We start from the raw sequence: 18,974 nt of genomic DNA, 5'->3' as shown, positions 1-18,974 counted from the left end.
TCACAGCCTAGAACCCCTTGTGCAGGAAAATGCATCCAAGCTGTGGATTAAAAGTGCCCCCAGGGGCTTCCCTGGTGGCGCAGTGGTTGAGAGTCCGCCTGCCGATGCAGGGGACACGGGTTCGTGCCCAGGTCCGGGAAGATCCCACATGCCGCGGAGCGGCTGGGCCCGTGAGCCATGGCCGCTGAGCCTGCGCGTCCGGAGCCTGAGCTCCGCGACGGGAGAGGCCACAACAGTGAGAGGCCCACGTACCGCAAAAAAAAATAAATAAAATAAAAGTGCCCCCAAACTAAACTACTGTACTTTTGGAAGGTATACACTGAATGTAGATAGACTACATTTTACCTCTACTCTGTGAAAAGCCTGATTACAGTTCACACAGTAAAAGTAGCTAAAATAATTTTTTTTTAATTTACATAAACTCATGTTTTAATTGAATAGCTTGGGACCAAGAATATGCTATGGATTTTCCGGCTGGCTTAATAGTGAACCCCACGAGAAAACGGCCTCCGTTAAGGAACAGCGTGTACTGAAGAATGGACCGCAACTGAACATAACAGACATTCAGAAAGCACAGTGGTATTGCTCAAATGTTCCCAAGTAGCCTTTATTTCACAAAATTATTTTCATTAAAATTACTTCCTATACCACTTTTACTATATGATACTATTCAAATGAAAATCAATCGGCAAATTTACAAATTATGCACTTTTAAGTCATCTACGTTGAGGCTGTACACATCAGACAGCATCAGCGCCCAAGCCTGAGTCAGTGAATTCCTAATGCTCTTCCATTAACCTGGACCTGGACTTTCACGTTCGGTCAGGTATCCGTTACACCAAAGCAGCCTCTGAACCATGTTACCTGGCCCAGGCGGAAGCTTAGATTTACTATGTTCTTGTGTGGTTTCCTCAGCCTGTTACTAAATCAATTAGCCAGTCTCTGAAGACCATGGCCTACACGAGGTGGAGTCTACTACTGCTACTACATGAAGGATGATGGACCAACAACACAAAAAAAATCAAAAAATTTTAGGATATAAGGTGAAAGTAGAAAAACTTCTGCATGAGGCCTGTATTAATTTTCTGTTGCTGCTTTAAATTACTACAAACTTAGTGGCTTAAAACGTCACAATTTTACTACCTTACAGCTCTACTGGTCTGAAGTCTAGTGGGCTTACCTTCAAAGTGAAGGTGTCAGCTGGGCTGTATTCCTTCTGGAGGCTCTAGGGGAGAATCAGTTTTCTTGCCTTTTCCAGCTTCTAGAGGCCACCTGCATTCCTTGGCTGGTGGTCCCTTCATCTTCAAACTAGTGACAGCTTGTTGAGTGTTTCTTGCAAGTCTCTTGACTCTTCTGTCCCCTCTTCTACTTCTAATCCTGGATTATCTGGGTAGGCCCAGTCTAATCATATTAAGGTCAGCCGATTAGCAAACTTAATTCCATCTGCTACCTTAAACTCCCTTTTGTTTTGTATCACAACATATTAACAGGTTCCAATATTAGGACTTGGATGGGGCGGGGGAGGCATAGGGGCATTATTCCAACCACAAACCTGAACAGTTCTAAGTTTGCAGAGCTGAACACACAATTTTTAAGGGGAGAACTGTGTCTATCTGGCAAATACTTTTGATGGGCCAGTCTAGTTACGGAAAGGTGGCCTCAGGGAGGGGCCTAGTGGGCTAAGGCAAAAGAGCAGGAATCACCCCAAGGAATAAAAAAGTGGTTAAGAATCACGAGGTCTGGGGAACGGCTGGATAAAGGCAGTTATAAGGAGGGAAGGACCTTGCCATAGGAGGAGGGTCAGTCGTTGAGCAACCCCCAAGGGAGAAACAGCCGACAAGTTCAAGAACAGGGTTGTTACATATTCAGCTAAGACCTTGGCTGTGCTTAAATACCAGACCTCCCACCCATCTCTCCCAGATTCTGAGTAAAAATCCAAAAACCGCCTTGTTCCAGTGGAGACAGGCTGTGTGCTACATGGAGTCAACAAATGAGGAACAACATGGGAAATCACACCACAGAAACTTGCAGACAGCTTGAGGAGGGCCCAGGACATGGGGAAAAAGGGAGATAGGTGACTCAAGACAATGTTGTTTAATTTACAAAAGGACGGAGGCCCAGCTAACTGCAGGGCAGGAGCTGTCACTAGAGCAACAGTGGTCTGCACCTATGAGAGCAGCCGAGACAAGGCTAAGTTCAATCTGAGGACACTTGGCATCTCGCCGTCTGGGCTGCCCAACCTTCTCTGCTTAGACCCTGCTTCAGGAACAGACTTCAATAAACCTTCCCAAGCCAAGTGGAACTCATTCAGCCACACTGAGCTAGAAAGTCAAATCCTATCACACACAGACTGAAGACACTGAACAGCAAGAGGGGAAAGGCCTGACCACCACACCCTAGTGAGAGCTACCACTGTGGGGATAGGTCAGGGACAATCGCTCAGCCACTCTCCGGAAGCACCCGGTAGATGGCTGAGCACAGTCCTTCCTGACAGCCGAGCAGGCCCAAACTGTAGTGTGATCTCTCAGCAAAATAAAAACGATTAGAGAAGCAGTGGTTGGTTCCCTTTACACTGGGCAAGTTCCTGTAGTGTGGATCAAGACTGGGAAAGATTTATTCCCCTGTCGGAATGGGATGTGCCCTGAAGAGCTAACTCAAATGTAGAATCTTACCGTGTAGGCCTCTTCCGTTACGCATCTCAAGGTGGAATCCATGAAAGGCCAAGTTCACCTTCCGAGGGAAGTGGCCCATCTGAATCACTGCTAACACAGACTTTGTAGGACTCTAGACCTGGCCGATGCTTGCTGGTCAGGGCCCAGGCAGGCCTGCCTCACCTCTGCCCCATGGGGCAGTAGTGGACCCATGTTCATCTCACCAGCACCCGAACCTCAGTCTTCCTGACTGGCCTGAGAGTCTCCCTCCACATGCCAGGGGCTGGCTCAAGAATGGGTATGTGACCCACTGCTGGGCAATGAGTTATGACAAAAGGGCTTCTGGAAGTTTCCTTGAACCACAAGAAGGTTTTTCTTCTTCCTCTGTAATGGTCTAGTGTCTTGATACGCTGCCTGGAACTGCTACAGCCATCTTTCCACCAGCCTGATGAAGCCAACACTGAGGATGATGGAGCAGAGAGGAAACATTCGTTTCCTTCACGGGAAGCTGAATCAACCCCCTACGACAGGACAGGACTCCCTGCCACGTCAGAGGCTGAACTTCCTGGCTGTCCAGGCCTGCCTGAGACAGGATGTCTGTAGCAGGAGTTCAAGCCAAGTGGTGTGAAAAAGGCCCAATTAGAACTGATATTTTGGGAAGCAAAATGCTAGGTGAATGCGGAGAAGGTGGTCACATGTCACTCGGGTGGCTATACCTGGAGCTTTGTGAGGCTGGCTGTAGCGTCAAGGCTTGGAAACACTGATCCCAGGCTGATGAGGCAACGCCCTGTCATCCCCACGTCTGTGCCTCCCGGCAGTCGACCTCCTCTAGGGAAGTTGCCTGGGATTCTCCTCCTCGTGATTGAAAAGAATCCAATAAACACATCCCTGGGAATTAATGTGCCTTCGGCTCACGTGGAGGACTAACCACCTGCTCTCTAAAGCGCCTGTTCAGAATGCAGTTAAAGCAGAAAGATGAAATGCAAGCTTGGCACTGGGGATGGAAGGAGACGCAAAAGGCAAGATGGGTTTAGAAGCACACTTCCCAGCAGCAGAGGAAGCTCAGCCGCATCTGCCTGGTGGCATCCAGACGCCTCTTTGCCTGTGGCTACTCTGAGAAGAGGGAGGGAAAATGAGCTTGCTTCTCCCTGTTTACATTAATCCTGCTTCCTGTTTGAGCTTCTGTTTCCTCAATGGAGACATTTTAATCCTCAATGAGTATTCTGGGTGAAATTCCCTAGAGGGGACATTCAGTGTGGTGAACAGTGACATCGGTCTTGGGGCACAAAAGTACACTTGGCACTTACTGGTTGGGTGACCCCAAGCAATGTTATTACTTCATTCCTGAACTTGTTTCCTCATCTATAAGATGGGGATAATAATAGCACCTGTTTCAGAATCATGAAGATTAAATACGTTAATGCAAGGGAGACACATATGTGCCTGGCACACAGTAAGCCCTAGACAAGTGTGAGCTACTGCTGTTGATACTCACTGTCTTCAACAGGGACGGAAGCTTCACACAGAAAACAGGTTTCAGCCACTCCCATGTTCTCCTGGTTCCTGAAACGAGCTGCCCTCACCCCAGTTTGTCCAAGCACATCAACATACTTGTCCTTTATCTCTGCAGGAGTTCGATTGGAGACAACTGTCCTATGGCTTTCATCTGCGTAAAAGAACCGTTTTGGGGACAAGACAGGAGAGTTTAATCTTCAAACTTGAATGACTTGGATGCATTCCTGTCAATATAAAAGATTCTGTCCGGAGCCGTGGAGAAGCCGAGGCCCGCCCTCCGGCTGTACTTCCAGCTCATGGCCCGGTCGTAGTCCTGCTGCAGATTCTGCTGCAGGGTGTCGGCCACCTTCTTGCTGAGGGCCATGTTGGGCCTGCCGACCGTGTTAGGGGGGCGACTGAATGAAGGGGACAGATTTTTAAAGCCACCCATGAGTTTGAGAAATTTCAGTTTCTGTTCCTCATTTTCAAAGCCAGCAGTATCCCATTGGCCAAACTGAGTTCCCTGTGGTAAGAGCAAACAGGTGGTTACTTTCCTGGCCTCCGAAGCATCTTCCCTTCCCCAGCCCCCAGCCTTGCCCGGGAGGACCCAGATGATCAAAGGCTTACTGCGCGCCAGGCACAGCACTCGCAGGCACAGCGCTGGATCATCTTAACTCCAACCAGAGCCCTGTGAGGATACTGTTGGTTCCCACTCTCCGGATGAAGAAATGGAGGTTTGCAGCTGGACCGGGGGCACAAGCCTACTCGGTAACCCTGCTGGAACTCCATCTTGGGTCTGGCCCACACCAGAGCCCACCCTTCACACTGAGTTGCCCGTCTGCCTTACTCCTTCTCCCCCAATTCACGGCAGACAGTACGACACACCTCACCAGCTGGCTACTCATCCATCAGCCTAAGGTTTCTGTCCTTTGGAGGGTGGAGAGGGCAAGCGGGAGTCTGAAATGCATTTCTCTTCGCAGAAGCGCTGCACTTCATAGCAGGAAAGGAGTGGAGGCCCCGGGAGGTGAAGGGTCACATGAGTCGGATGCTGAGCTAGCCCAGGAACTCAGGGGTCCCGATTCCTGCCCAGAGCACTCTACAACCCACGCACGAGTCGGCCATGTTTGAGAAAATACACGAGAGCCCCTCAGAGCAGTGGCCCAAGAGAAGACTCCCTTCCCTCCCGTGTCTGTGGCCGAGGCCAGAAACCCAGCTCCCCATGAAGACTGTGACTTCAAAGACTCAGGATCGAGTCCCGCCTGCGTCACCCGGGTAAAGTACCTTAACCCCTGAGCCTCAATGTCCTCATCTATAAAACGGGGGCGTAACAGCCCCCGACGGGGCTTCACTGAGGCTCAAATCAGGTTTTACACCAACAACTCAGAGCCCGACGCCTGGTTCGCTTTAAGTCCTCGAAAACTGCTCCTCTACCCACCCCACCCCACCAGGATTGCTGACCTCTGTGCTGCCTGGGAACTCGCCGCCTGTGAGCCAAATGCCAGCCTAGCACTTATTTCTAGGTCGGCTTTGGGCGAACAGTAAGAACCAGTCATTGCTACAGCTAGCTGCCCTGAGTGAACTGGTGACAAGCTCTCCGAGCTTCACAGTGCCCCCAGTACAGGCACTAACAACTGCTTCCCCAGCCTTCACTTTCTAGAAGGAGAGGGCACCTCTGACAGCCCCGCACTGGGTCTGAGGAGAGAGCTGCCAGAGGCTGCCCAGTCCTGTGAGCTGCCGACCCACTGGGAGGGGACCCGGTCTCAAATCCCCACCATGTGCCTCAGCAGCCAAGTGGCCCCAGGTCCCAGGAGGCAGGGCCACCTAAAGCATCCCCGGAAGATCCCAGCCCCTATGCCCCCGGACCACCCTCCTGCTGTCAGGTCCCTCCAGGTATAGCCTCTGGGCCACTGCTCTGGATGACGCTGCCTTGTTTCTGGCCTTCCTCACTCAATCATGGAATCTTATCAGCTCTGCCCAGTTCAAGAGGAGGGAGAGAAAGGAGACACTAGAGGAATGACATAACAAAGCCCCATTCCATACCCCTCTGGGCCAGAGCATGAGTCCCATTTTACAGGTGTGGAAACTGAAGCTCAAAGAAGGGAAGTTACTTGCTAAAGTCTCATAACTATAGATGGTGGCAGAGCCAGGAACTGATCTCAGGTCTTTTGAGCCAAAGCAACTGTTCTTTTCTGTGCTACACTAGGAAAGCTTAAGACAGCGTTACAAGGAAGCAAGTCCTTCCGTCATCTGGATCCTCTGTCCCCCTCTCCCAAATCCACGTCTATTAACAAGTTCTCTTCTCTCCCCTGTGCCCTCTCCTCTACCCCAGTCCCCGCTGCCCCACATAAATGCGCTCCAGCAGTTCCCACCGCCCTGCCCACCGCACCCTCCCGTCCCTCTCCAGCCTGACCTAGCGGTCCCCATGCCATACACTCTCCCGTGCCACCTCCTGGGGCCTGGTTTGGAAATTTCCCATTCCAACTGGACCAGAGGCCTGCCACCTCTGCCCCCGCCCCTGTCCCAGCAGCTTTCTCAGGGTACCACCCACTGCTGGAAGGAGCTCGCCATCACGTGTCCCCAGCGACTGATGACTGGGACACCCTGCCCGTCCAGAGCCAGAGACAAGGTCCACGCTGCTTAGCTCAAGCGGCCAGCTCTCCAGGAGGGAGGCAAGCACCCGCTTCCCAAGAAAGGAGAGTAGCTCAGGACGAGCTCTGTGGAGCAGGGAGCCGGCTGGCGGGCGGGAGCTGCTTTGGGGCCAGATGGACTTGGTCTCCCGCCCCTGCAAGGTGAGGAGGAGACCCCTCGCGGAGCCCAGCGTGAAACTTACCGTCTGCTTCCTGGTGTCAGAAGCTTCCGTCCTGCCCGACTCACGATCGATCTCTTCTTGCAAGGCCTTTCGCCTCACCTGAGCAAGGGAAAGGAAAGGAAAGAGGGCAATTAGACCGCCGGTTTTGAGCTTCAAACCCAGGACAGAGAGGAGGTGGGGTGGGGGGACTGGAGGGGGATGGGCAGCTTTGTTCTGCTGCAGGCCGGGGGAGGCATCTGTCAAAAATACCCTCTAATCATGTAAGGGGCAATCCCTTGGCCTAAAACATACAGGCCTCATTCACCCTTCTTTTCCATTCCTTAAGAATGAATCTTCCAGCGGACTGCCCTGGCGGTCCAGTGGTTAGGACTCGGCACTCTCACTGCCAGGGCCCGAGTGGGTCAATCCCTGGTCAGGGAACCCCGTGCGCTGAGTGGTGCGGCCAAATAAATAAATAAATTAATGACTCTTCCTAGACACTGAGGCTTTTCCACCTTTAGCATTAGAACCTCTTCTGTTTGTAAGAGCCACCTGGGTGGAAATTTTCTCAAAACACATGCCCAAAGCCCTGCCTGTACAGAAGATATTGTATTTAACTTTCTTGCTGACAGCATCGTCTTCTAGAAAGAACACAGGCTCTGGAGTCAGGCACAGGCTGGTTTGAATCCTACCACTGCCATTAACTAGTTGTGTGGAAGTCAATTAATCTTTCTGTACCGTGGTCTATTTATCTGCAAAGAGATGGAAATATCAGCTACCTTGGAGGATAAATGGGAGACAGAGAACTGCGATACTGTGGTTTATAGTAAGAAATATATGACAAGAAATATATATATATATAAACTCATCCCCATTCCTGGCACAGAGTTCCAAAATCCCTAGGAATTTCCTAAGTGATGGGAACAATCAAAGTGTCCTTTGTTATGTTAATTGGGTGACTTTCGTAAGCACCTGAAGATGGGGGCTGGTTGCCAAGAGAACCAACCACCGATGAGAGGGTTGGAACTTTCAGTCCTGACCTCTGGGGAGGGGACTGGAGGAGGAGATTGAGCTCAGCCACCAAATGGCCAATGATTTAATCAACTGTGCCTCTGTAATGAGGTCTCCACAAAAACCCAAAAGGTCAGGGTTCGGAGAGCTTCTGGGTTGGTGAACACTGGAGATTTGGGGAGTGGAGCTCTCGGAGAGGGCATGGAAGCTCCACGCTCCATCCCACACACCCTGCCCTGTGCCTCTCTTCCACCTGGCTGTCCCTGAGTTATATCCTTTCATAATAAACCAGTAATCTGGTGAGTAAAATGTTTCTGAGTTCTGTGAGCCACTCTAGCAAACTAATTGAAGCTGAGGAGGAGGTCTTTGGAACCTCTGATCTGTAGCTGGTTGGTCAGAAGCACAGGTGACAACCTGGCTTAAGACTGGCGTCTGAACGGGGGACAGGGGTGGGGAGCAGTCTGGCGGGACTGAGTCCTTCACCTGAGCGGTCTGACGGTATCTCCAGATAGACAGCGTCAGACTGAGTTGAACTGCAGGACACCGCGTGGTGTCAGGGAATTGCTGGTTGGTGTAAGAAAGCCCCCAGCCCCACGATGAATTGCGGTGCAGAACGTAAGACAAAGAGTCCCCGGCACACAGCAGGGACACCTCACACACTGTTACCAGAGAGGCTCAAGGCCACAGTCAGCGCACCAATGACCCTGTGGTTTGATACAGAAGCTTCTAGGGCCCAAGGGTTCAGGTGTGACTTTAGCTGCTCCCAGTTTGTGGCCCCTCCTCTTCTCTTCTAATCTACCACAGGCTGAAATGAGGTGACCATTCATATAGTTCAAAACTACATAAAACAGGACTTCCCTGGTGGCGCAGTGGTTAAGAATCTGCCTGCCAATGCAGGGGACATGGGTTCGAGCCCTGGTCCGGGAAGATCCCACATGCTGCGGAGCAACTAAGCCCGTGTGCCACAACTACTGAGCCTGCGCTCTAGAGCCTGCGAGCCACAACTACTGAGCCTGTGCTCTACAGCCTGCGAGCCACAGCTATTGAAGCCCACGTGCCACAACTACTGAAGCCCGCGCGCCTAGAGCCCATGCTCCGCAACAAGAGAAGCCACTGCAATGAGAAGCCCGCGCACCGCAACGCCGCAACTGGAGAAAGTCCGCGCGTAGCAACAAAGACCCAACGCAGCCATTAAAAAAAAAAAGAAACTGCATAAAACAAATCCAAAGGGCAGCTGTAGGGATGAGAGAAAATGATGGTATACTCCTATGTCAGAGTCATGCTGCTGACGGGGAACATGTGGATGTGCACTCACTGAAGCGGAAAGCAGCTCACCAGCTGAATGAAAAAAGTGAACAGAACGGTATACAGAGCATGACTGTACACTGCTTTAAAATCACACACACAGTTACAAAGGAAAGATCTAGAAGGATATAACAACCAAGGGTTAACAGTGATTATTAGGTGGTAGCAGGGGTCCCCAACATCTGGTCTGCGGGAGGTGAGCGGCGGCCAGTGAAGCTTCATCTGCTGCTCCCCGTCGCGAAACTGGTCCCTGGTGCCAAAAAAGTTGGAGACCGCTGGGTGGCAGGATTTCAGGTTGCTTTCCCCAAACTATTTTTTTTTTTTTAACACAATGAACTTTTTACCAGAAAAAGAAAGGGAGAGTTGGGGCAGAAAGCTTCACTTACATTGAGATCATCTGTCACCCAAAACAGAAGTTTTCTTTAAAACCGTGAGGTATTTAATAGGCACAAATTCATAAGAAGCAAAGAGGTGGCTGGTGGGCCTTGCCCCCGTGAGCGGCGGGACACCTGGGAGAGGCGCCCAGGGCAGGGGCTGGGCCTGGACGGGTCAGGGCCCCACCTCCATCCTCCCCACCAGCCACTGCAGCCCAGGCCCCCGTCCCCAAACGACAATGACCTGCAGGAGGCTGGGGAGCCCCTGGTTCTGGGGGGCCTGCACTCTGTGCCAGGCCCTGGACTGGGCCCTGTCAGCATCAACCTACTGAGCCTCTCCACCCCAACTACCTCAGCCCCTCCCCTCCAGGGAGAGAGGCCCCCAACACCCCAAAGGCATTAGGAACTTCCTCGCAGCATCTTGTAGGCCCCCCTCCTTGTAGTCGGCTGCCTTGCAAGCACTCCTCCGTTTCTCTCCTGGAGCGGCAGGCGGCAGGGCCATGACATGGGCCGTCCCCACATCACACCCTGTTGCTTCTGTCCAGCAATTACTGGCTGACACAGCGTGAGGATGCAGGTAGGTGAACGGCTGCCACTTACAAAGCACAGGTCTCGGGCTCGTTTGGTCTTCACGGCCACCTACATGGGGGTCCCGGGGTCAGTGACTGCCAAAGTAACCTCATTAGTAATGGCCCAAGGCTGTACCTATGCGGTTACTATGCTGTTCTGATAGGCCTTGGGGTCCAGGATCATAAAAATATCCCAATTCTAGAATGTCCAGCTCCCACACAGGATCTGGGCATGACAGAAGCAGAAGCTGGTCCACAAGAGAACAACTTCTCCTAATGCTCCTGTACAACAACTGCATTTCTATATACTAGCAATATATACAACAATAAAAACTGAACTGAAATACTATTTACAATAGCATCAAAAATATAAAATACTTAAGGAATATTTGACAAAAGACGTGCATGACCTGTACACTGAAAACTGCAAAACAATACTGAGAGAAACTAAAGACCTAAATAAATGGACAGAGATGCCATGTTTATGGATCAGAAGCCTGCATACTGTTAAGATGTCAATCCTCCCCAAATTTGTCTGTAGATTCAAGGCAATCCTAATCAAAATCCCAGCCGCATTTTTTGGTAGCAACCAACAAGGTAATTTTAAAATTTATACAGAAGTGCAAAGGACCTGAACTAGCCAAAGCAACTTAAAAAAGAACAAATGCTAGAGACTTATACTACCTAATTTAAGACATTATATAGTTACAACAATCTAGACAATGAAGTATTAGTGTAAAGATAGACATACAGATCAATGAAACTCAACAAGAGTCTAAAAATAGACCGACACCCCACACACACACACACACACACACACACACACACACACACACACACGGTCAACTGATTTTTTACAAAGGTGCCTAGGCAATTCAATTGAGAATTTAAAACTTTTTTTTTTTTTTTTTTTTGCGGTACACAGGCCTCTCACTGCTGTGGCCTCTCCCACTGCGGAGCACAGGCTCTGGACGCGCAGGCCCAGCGGCCATGGCTCACGGGCCCAGCCGCTCCGCGGCATGTGGGATCTTCCCGGATCGGGGCATGAACCCGTGTTCCCTGCATTGGCAGGCGGACTCTCAACCACTGCGCCACCAGGGAAGCCCCTAAAACGTTTTTAACATCAAAATAACGCTAGAAACATTGGACAGCCAATAACAAGGAACAAATTATTGACACATGCAACAGTACAGACAAATCTCAGAATGATCACGCTAGGCGAAAGAAGCCAGTTTAAAAAAGAGCACATACTGTATAATCCCAATTATACACAAATCCTAGAAAACGCAAGCTACGACAGAGAGTAGTGGTGGCTACCTGGGGATGGGAAAGGAAGGGATGGAATACAAAAGGGCACAAGGAAACTTTTGGAAATGACGGGTACGTTCATCATCTTAATTGTTTAGCTGGTTTCCTGGATGCATACATGTCAAAACTCATCGAATTGCACACCTTAAATATGTGCAGATTCTTGTATGTCAATTATATTTAAATAAAGTTGCAAAAGACAAAAAAAAAAAAAAAGCTCCTGAATGGAGGCCAGGAGGTGGTGACGCGTGGGCCGGGCAGAGCACGTGCCCACTGCCTGGCTGCAGGTCACAGGGACATGTCCCCTTTTCCCCCTGCAGTGGTTATGAGGAGGGGAGGCCACAGGCTCCCCGCCACTGGAGGGGCAGCAGAGGCTGGCCTCGTTGCCTTTGGAGTCCCTGATGCCTCCGAGATCAGGATTTCGTGGCCTGCCGGGAGGCGAGTGTGTGTCTGGGGAAGGGAAGACGCCTGGGAGGACGAGGACCGGTCGTACCTGGTCTATGTGCGCCTCGTCCATGTTGCCCTTCTTTTCTAACACCACCTCCAAGTCCGTGTCTGGCTCCTGCAAAGAGGGCAGAAGGAGTAAGGCTCAAGCGGACGATGGCCTCTGCCCTGGCAGCCCAGCCGGATGAGATCGCAACAGAGTCCAGAACAGACTCAAGACTGGAGCGCTACGCCCACCCCTATCGCCCACAGAACACCTGCCATCCTTTCTCTTCCACGATTCTCCCCAATTCTGTCCTGAAGACTGTGGCCCTGACCTATCTGACAGATGGACGCACTAAGGCTCAGAGAGATGAAGTGACTATCGTGAGGTTACCCCACAGCTCAGGGACAGGGCTGACACTAACCCAGGTCTCCCGACTCAGGCCTAGAGCACAACCTTTCCCGCCAGGCATCACCTCACTTCCCAGGGTGACACCAAACCAGCAAGAGGAGAAAGGCCAAGGCCCCCATTGACAGTTGGGGAGGAGGGGCTGGCGAGGGCCAGGGAATGCAGAGGTGGGGCTGAGGGCCTGCAGCAAACCCGAATCCCCCCGGTTCTCTCCCCCATACCCCGCCCCAGCCCCCCAGCTCCGGAGTTCTGGTCGGTACCTTCTCTCCTGCCTGGACGACCAGGACAGGCTCTAACTCTGCTTCCCCGCCCCCAGCACTGGTGCATTCCACACAGCAGCTCGGGTACACCCTCAATTTACATCATGTTATATGTCAACGCCATCTCAATTAAAAAATAATAATAATAATAATTAAAAAAAAAAAAAAAAAAAAATAATAAAACCACCTCAACTGGGCCACACCACCCGTTCCCCAGAACCCTCCAGGGGCCCCATCTCATTTACATGGAAATCCAGACCCCTGTGGCGTCCACAGGCTGCCGGGACCCCAGCTGGCCCAGAGCCCGTCACGCCAGCCTCTTTGCTCCTCCCAGGGCCTCTGCACCTGCCGCTCCCTCGGCACAGGCGGCCCCAGCCCCTCACACGTCTCAGCTCCCACACAGAAGCCTTGCTGGGCCTGCATGGGCCACGCTCTCCCGGGCCACCCTCTCTCAGTGGCCTCAGCCCCTGTGGGACCATCTGACAGTAAGATTCAGGTTGGCCACTTTCCCCTAGTCCCTCCGCAGTGACAACTGCCACGTCCTTGCTTCGGGTGTGCTCTGCCTGGTACCCCGCGTCACCTGTGATGAGCCCTGGGTGGCTCTGTTCGCTCACATCACCTGCCAGGTCCCAGTGCTCAGCCCGCCGCCTCCTCCCTCCCCTCCCCAGGCAAGGAAGCCTGTCAGGGTGGAGAGTACATCTCTGCCGTCTTCACCAGGCTGCCATCCCCTCCCTTCCTCCTGGTAACAGGGCCCCGGTATTCCTCTCAGAAACCAGCTCCCCCAGTTTCAGACAGTGGAGTTACAGTGGGACTGACACCCTCAGCCCCTGTCCACTGGCTTCAGATCTGGGCTTCTGGTTTGTGACCCAACTGAGATCTGGGAGAGCAGTGCTGGGACTTTCCCTGTAATCGTTTTGGAGGGGCCACCCCTCTCCTTTTGGGGGTGGCTTAACTACTATGAAGAAAGCCTGGAGTTGCTGGGACCATCTCACCACGGGGTTGGGGTGGGAAGGAACCTGATATTAAAACCAGCATGGAAAAATACAAAGTCCAGAGCTAGGGAAAGCCACACAGGCATAGCCTGCAATCTAAATCTATTTGATCCCTAAATTGTGTATCCTGAGTGCAGACAGCTATGGACATCATATTATCTCAAACTATTTGGTTCCTGAGCTTTAGATAGCAAGTGGCAAGAGTTCAGAAAGAGAGGGATTTATCTGAAAAGCTTATTCTAATTAATCCAGATCCTGAGTGCAGATAGTGAGAACTTGGGTAAAGTTTCGATAGCAAGGGATACCTGTATTATTGAGACTATTACACTAGCACCTGGATCCAGCTACACCTGAAGGTAGTAGCTCTCAAACCTTCTAGTTACATGTGTTGATAAATCCCCTTTTCTGACTAAAGGCAGTTTAATCAGGGCTCTGGCAGCTAAAACGCTGAGTGCCTGTGTGTGTGCACGCGCGCACGCACACGCACACGCACACACACACACACACACACACACTCCCAACTTCCACCCCTATTCTCCAAAACACTGTGCTTCTGAAGGAAGCCTACCTCCTCCCAAGGTTCTCCTGCTGCTCTGCTCTCCTGCCTCTTCTTCTTCCTCTTCAGAGCGGGCTCCTCAGTGTCTGTCTGCTCTGCCTTTTTCTTGGACTTCATTTTCTTCTTCACAGGGGCCTTGGGGTCATCTCCTATCGGGATGTAATCCGGAGCTTCAACTTTGACTGACTTCTTTTTACTTCCTTTCCTACGGCTGCTCTCCACAGACCTGGAGAGCTCAGGGTGCCCCAGGGGGGTATCTCCCTCCTGGTGGGTTTTCTTTTTCTTCTTCATCTTCACGTTGTGCTCCCTGGGGCTCCCCTGCTTCCGTTTCTGTCCCGAGGCTGCCTGCTCAGGGACGCCACCTTTCCCAGCTGAGCAAGTGTACAAAGCGTCCCCGGCCTCACAGAAACAAGGGTCCCTGGCTGAGAAGGCTGTAGCTCCCTGCGCCTTCTTCTCCTTCTTGTGTTTTCTGAGCTTCTTGCCAACTCTGGTCACCTCCTCGCCCTGCCTGGGGTCTGGGGAGGTCTTCACCCTTGAGCCAGGGGACACGGACTTTCTCTTCTTCTTCTTTTCCCTACCAAGGGACTCAGATGGACCAAGTGCCTGCTTCCTGGGGCTGGGAGATGGCTCAATCCGTCTGGCACGTAACATGGTCTCAGGTTCTAGGGGCTCCTCGCAGACGGTGCTGTGACCCTTCTTCTTCTTCTTTTTCTTCATTAGAGGCATTTCGGGTGCCTGCTCTTGGACCACATTCTTCGAGGGTGATGTGGCTCTTGTGGGACAAACCTCCGCAAAATAACTGTCACTGTTTAAAACCGAGTATTGAGTCTCTGGTTCTTTAACTACCTTCTTCTTCTTCTTCTTCTTTTTCTCTGGGAGCCCAAGGCCCAGGTCTCCTTTGTGAGTCTTAGTGATCATTCCTGAAAAAAGAAATGGTACAAGTTATCCCCATACCAAGCCACCCTGAGTACAATTCCACTAGGTATTACCAAAAGTCACGTTTCCTGGAGTGGATGGTCTGAAAGGTTAGGGGCTGGGAAAATGGGCATGATTCCTGTGGAGCAAAGGGAAATATGATCGAAGAAGCAGAATGGAGTTTAAATCCTGACAGCCCCGGGTTGAAACCCAAGCTGCTCCCTCACCTTAAGTCAATCACCTACCCTCGCTGGGCCTTAACTTCCCCAGCTGGAAATGGGTGGAGATAACACTTCCTTCCTCGAAGAGCTGTTGGGAAGAATAAACGATAATCCATGGAAAGTGCTTGGTACATCATTGACTCCCTTTCCTAACCCCCTTCCTCAAACCTCTTAAGCCTACTCTTCTCTCCAGAAACGTACCCTGTGCCAGCCACTGAGGGCACAACTGCACTCAAGCCACAGGCCAGGCACGGCCCCCAGGGCTTACCTTTTACAGGACGAAGGGGACAGAAATCCTGAGGTCAGCTCCTCTTGCTGACTGTCACCAGAGGCAGCAACTGTGACACAATTAATCCATTCCCTTGCTTCATCTAAAGAGCGCTTCAGCTTTGCGTCTGGAAATTAACTGCCCCCGCCTGCACCGAGGGTGACTTACTCTTCTAATTACCTTCCCATGTGGCTAGTAATGAGAGCAGCAGCAAGGTATGGTGAGGAGCCCCAGCTGGGGCTGAGGACGCCTGCATTCAAATGGTGACTCTCATACTCTTGCCACACAGCACTGGCTTCTCCGGGCCTGAGTTTTCCTATCCATAAAAGAGGCACTGAACCAGATCAGATCAGAGGCTAGTGGGGGAGGGGGGAGGGGAGGGAGGAGGGGGAGGGGAGGAGGGAGGAGGGGGAGGGGAGGGGGGAGGAGGGAGGAGGGGGAGGGGAGGGGGAGTGGGGCCACATCCAGCATACAAGCCTGTTTCACTGTTTTTAATTTTTCAAATAAACTGCCAACATTTAATGATTGGAGAAAACATAGAGCAACCTTGAACACTCAGCTTTTTTTTTTTTTTCTCCTTTGGCAGGGCTGAGTGGGGGTCAAGTACATTTCAGCTTCCATGAGAAGGGGTTGGGTCCTCAAGTACATTTCAGCTTCCAGTCGTACTACGTCTCTCACACCAGTCACCAGCCCAGTTCCTGCTCCCTGGACTAGATGATAGATGACATGGTGCCACTCAAGGAATCCAGAAACAAACGGCCTCTCACAGGAGCTTTGGACAGTGGGCAGGAAAGGCCAGGGAGCTTCTCCATCCTGCAGCTTTCTTCAGAGCCCAGAGGGTCCATACTGGACCTGCCTCTTAGCTGCTTCAAAATGCCAGGCTAGGCCAGAGCTGTAGCTCAAGTTCACTCACAATTGAAAGGAACACTCGCTCGCTTACTCCTGCCTGTCTGGTTTTCTGCTGTATTCCCAGGGCCCAGCTCTATACCTGGCACAGAGTGGGTGCTCAATAAATACTCACTGAACGAAGGAAGGAATGCTAGAGACACAGAGGTGAAAAAGAGATGACTCTGCCATCAAGAAGCAGGTAGGTGTGGGTGGGAAAGACGTGTGTTAATGATACAGGTGATAAAAGCAAGCACAGTGGTAAGGTCAGGGTAAGAGAGGTCATCTAATCTGGCCTAGCAGTTGTCAGGAAAGTTTCTGAAGGACAGAGGTTTCCAGCTTGGCAAGTGCAGGATGCCGGTGCTAGTCACTAAGACAAAGAAACTGAGGTGGGGTGGCAGCGGGGGAGGCGAGGGCGGCGAGGGCTGAAGGAGACAGGCTGGTTGGAACAGATGCCTTGAGATAGCCATGTGGAGATGTTGGTGGACAGGTGGATGAGGCTGAGGTGACTGGGCTGACATGGGTGACGTAAATTTAGGAATATATGGATGGTAAGTAAGCCTTGAACAGAACGAGCCTGAGACAGAACGTTAAGGAATACTAACGTTTAAATGGGTGGGCTGAGGAAGAGGGGCCTGCAAAAGAGAGGGACAAGGTGCAGACGTGGAGAGGGTGGAGTCAAGGGCGCCAAGGGTGCCTCAAATGGAGGAGTGGTCTAGAGATCGAACAAGAACAAAGAAGCCAAGGGAAGGCTGTCCCCAACTTAATCCCCTTCTCTCCCCATCTCCGCCGTTCAAATCACTGTAGCATCCTCCTCTTTAGCACTGAAGATCCTTCTCTTCAAACCTGAGACCCTAAATGTATTCATTCCTTCAAGGAAAAGGGAAAATGAACCTTACAGCTTCTCCTGCGAACGCAAATGCTTTCTCCAAAAGCGCTTTTTAAAGTCTCGCGGTAGCCTCGTGAGGCTCGGTGTGTGTAACCCATCTCAGAGACGTGAAAACTGAGACTTGGAAGCTTTTAATTTAATTGCCCTGTGTCCCAAAGCCAGCAAGGGGTAAAACAGGGATTCGAAACCAGCCCGCATAACTTCAGAGCCTGTGCTCTCCGCATAATGGCACCAACACCCCACTCCCACCGCAGGCTCACTAGCAGGAAGCAAGAGAGCCGGGAGGCGAAACTGCCTCCTCAAAGGCTCTACCGCGCCAAGGCTTCCGCACCAACACAGAAGGAGGGATTACGCCGGGTCCCGGGCCCAGCTCCAAAGCGGGAGAACTTGCTGGAGACTGCGGCCTCAGGCCGGGGCGAGCGCACACCGGCGACGGGGGGGAACTTGAATCTGAGGGTGCGGGTCGCCCTCCAGTCCCTCGGTTCTCCGCGCAAGTCCCCAGGCCCAGTCTCCAGCCCCAGCTCCGTCCTGCCTGGTAGGCGCCCTCCTCACTCACCCGAAGGCCAAACTTTCCCGCCTCCACGTGAGAGCCCACTCCGCCGTGACCCGGAAGTCAATCTCGACTCGCTGGCCCGCCCCCGCAAGATGCGTTTACTTCCGGGTCGAGGCCTAGCGGGGAGCGCGGTTGCCGTGGAAACTGCAGCCATGGCGGCTCCGGGACAGGTGAGCGGTGTCTCTCAGCGCTTGGAACGGGCGCTTTCAACTGAGTCGTGCATCACCGCCAGGACGCCAGGGCCCGTCGTGTCTCCCGTGTCCCTGGATCTGCGCGTCTCGCCGGGACAGGTTGCGGAGCTGCCCGGCAAGAACCTGTGGGAGCAGATCTGCGAAGGTAGGCAGCCCGGCCGGCCGAGAGGGGCGGGACTTGGGCGGCCAGGTGGGGCCGGCGCTTCCTGGGCGCCTAAGGTGCGTCCGGCGGCTGACGCGCGAGGCCTCCTGGCAGCCTCGCAGCGGGCCCGCCGGGCTCCCCATGTTACGTAGGGGAAACAGAGGCTCTGAGAGGCTTGCCCGAGGTTAGTCAGCGCAGCCTCCAGGCTGCATCCATAGTCAGGTCGAAGGCAGGGGAAGGCGGAATAAAGGGGACCAGCTGGTGTGGGCCAGTGGTGCTCAAATCTCATTTAGTGAACAGGAAAGAATCGCTGGGACGGAGATGGGGAGCTTGTTTAAAACATAGGTTTCCAGGCCCCGCCCACAGGGCTCCTAATGGGGTGTAGGGGATCTGCACTTTGAACGAGCACCCCAGGTAATTTTGATGTAGATAATCTGTGGCCCACGCGTTGAGCAAGCCTGGTCTAGACAGATTTGGCTTTAATCCTCTTCTTCTTAGCCTTCCTTAAAATTCGTAAGTGGAGTTTGTTTAGTTCACCTTCTTTTGTGGGCCTACAGGTACCCTTGATCATGAGGTCCCGCAGTACTCCTCACATACGTTGGACAGGTTAGGCATACCTCCGAGATGTTGCAGGTTGTGTTTCAGACCACAGCAATAAAGCGACTCACAGGAATTTTTTGGTTTCCTAGTGCATATAAAAGTTATGTTTACACAATACTGCAGTCTGTTAAGTGCACGATAGCATTATGTCTAAAAAACACTGTATA

The 18,974-nt window shown here is 52.1% G+C and overlaps 3 protein-coding genes across 10 annotated transcripts in view; 2 read left to right on the top strand and 1 right to left on the bottom strand.

The window, feature by feature from the left end:
* Positions 1-4,418, top strand: part of VPS35L (VPS35 endosomal protein sorting factor like) — a 134,005-nt gene extending 129,587 nt beyond the window's left edge. The window contains exon 31 of the mRNA XM_073792252.1: positions 4,282-4,418. Coding sequence (XP_073648353.1) covers positions 4,282-4,377 — 96 coding nt within the window. The 3' untranslated portion in view covers positions 4,378-4,418. The remainder of the gene's footprint in view (positions 1-4,281) is intronic.
* On the bottom strand, positions 581-18,028 carry KNOP1 (lysine rich nucleolar protein 1). 3 transcript variants are annotated; one of them, XM_033840839.2, is made up of 5 exons: positions 17,878-18,028; positions 14,156-15,063; positions 11,994-12,062; positions 6,976-7,053; positions 581-4,668 (listed from the first exon to the last, which is right to left on the bottom strand). In XM_033840839.2, exons 1-5 carry the CDS (start codon positions 18,026-18,028, stop codon positions 4,357-4,359), a joined length of 1,518 nt encoding a protein of 505 aa, XP_033696730.2. In that variant the 3' UTR covers positions 581-4,356. The 3 variants fall into 3 exon arrangements, with proteins under 3 accessions (XP_033696730.2, XP_073648360.1, XP_073648359.1); XM_073792259.1 differs by lacking the exon at positions 17,878-18,028 and adding an exon at positions 15,548-15,804; XM_073792258.1 differs by lacking the exon at positions 11,994-12,062.
* IQCK (IQ motif containing K) overlaps positions 18,027-18,974 on the top strand; it is a 126,238-nt gene continuing 125,290 nt past the window's right edge. For all 6 annotated transcript variants that reach the window (XM_019921798.3, XM_073792256.1, XM_073792257.1 and 3 more), the window contains exon 1: positions 18,027-18,210. In XM_019921798.3, the coding sequence (XP_019777357.2) occupies positions 18,027-18,210 (184 nt within the window). The remainder of the gene's footprint in view (positions 18,211-18,974) is intronic.

The sequence above is a fragment of the Tursiops truncatus genome, chromosome 15 (genome assembly GCF_011762595.2).
Source record: "Tursiops truncatus isolate mTurTru1 chromosome 15, mTurTru1.mat.Y, whole genome shotgun sequence".
Taxonomy (NCBI): domain Eukaryota; kingdom Metazoa; phylum Chordata; class Mammalia; order Artiodactyla; family Delphinidae; genus Tursiops; species Tursiops truncatus.
Note: the sequence above shows the minus strand (reverse complement) of the source record. Positions and strands in the feature narration are given on the sequence as shown.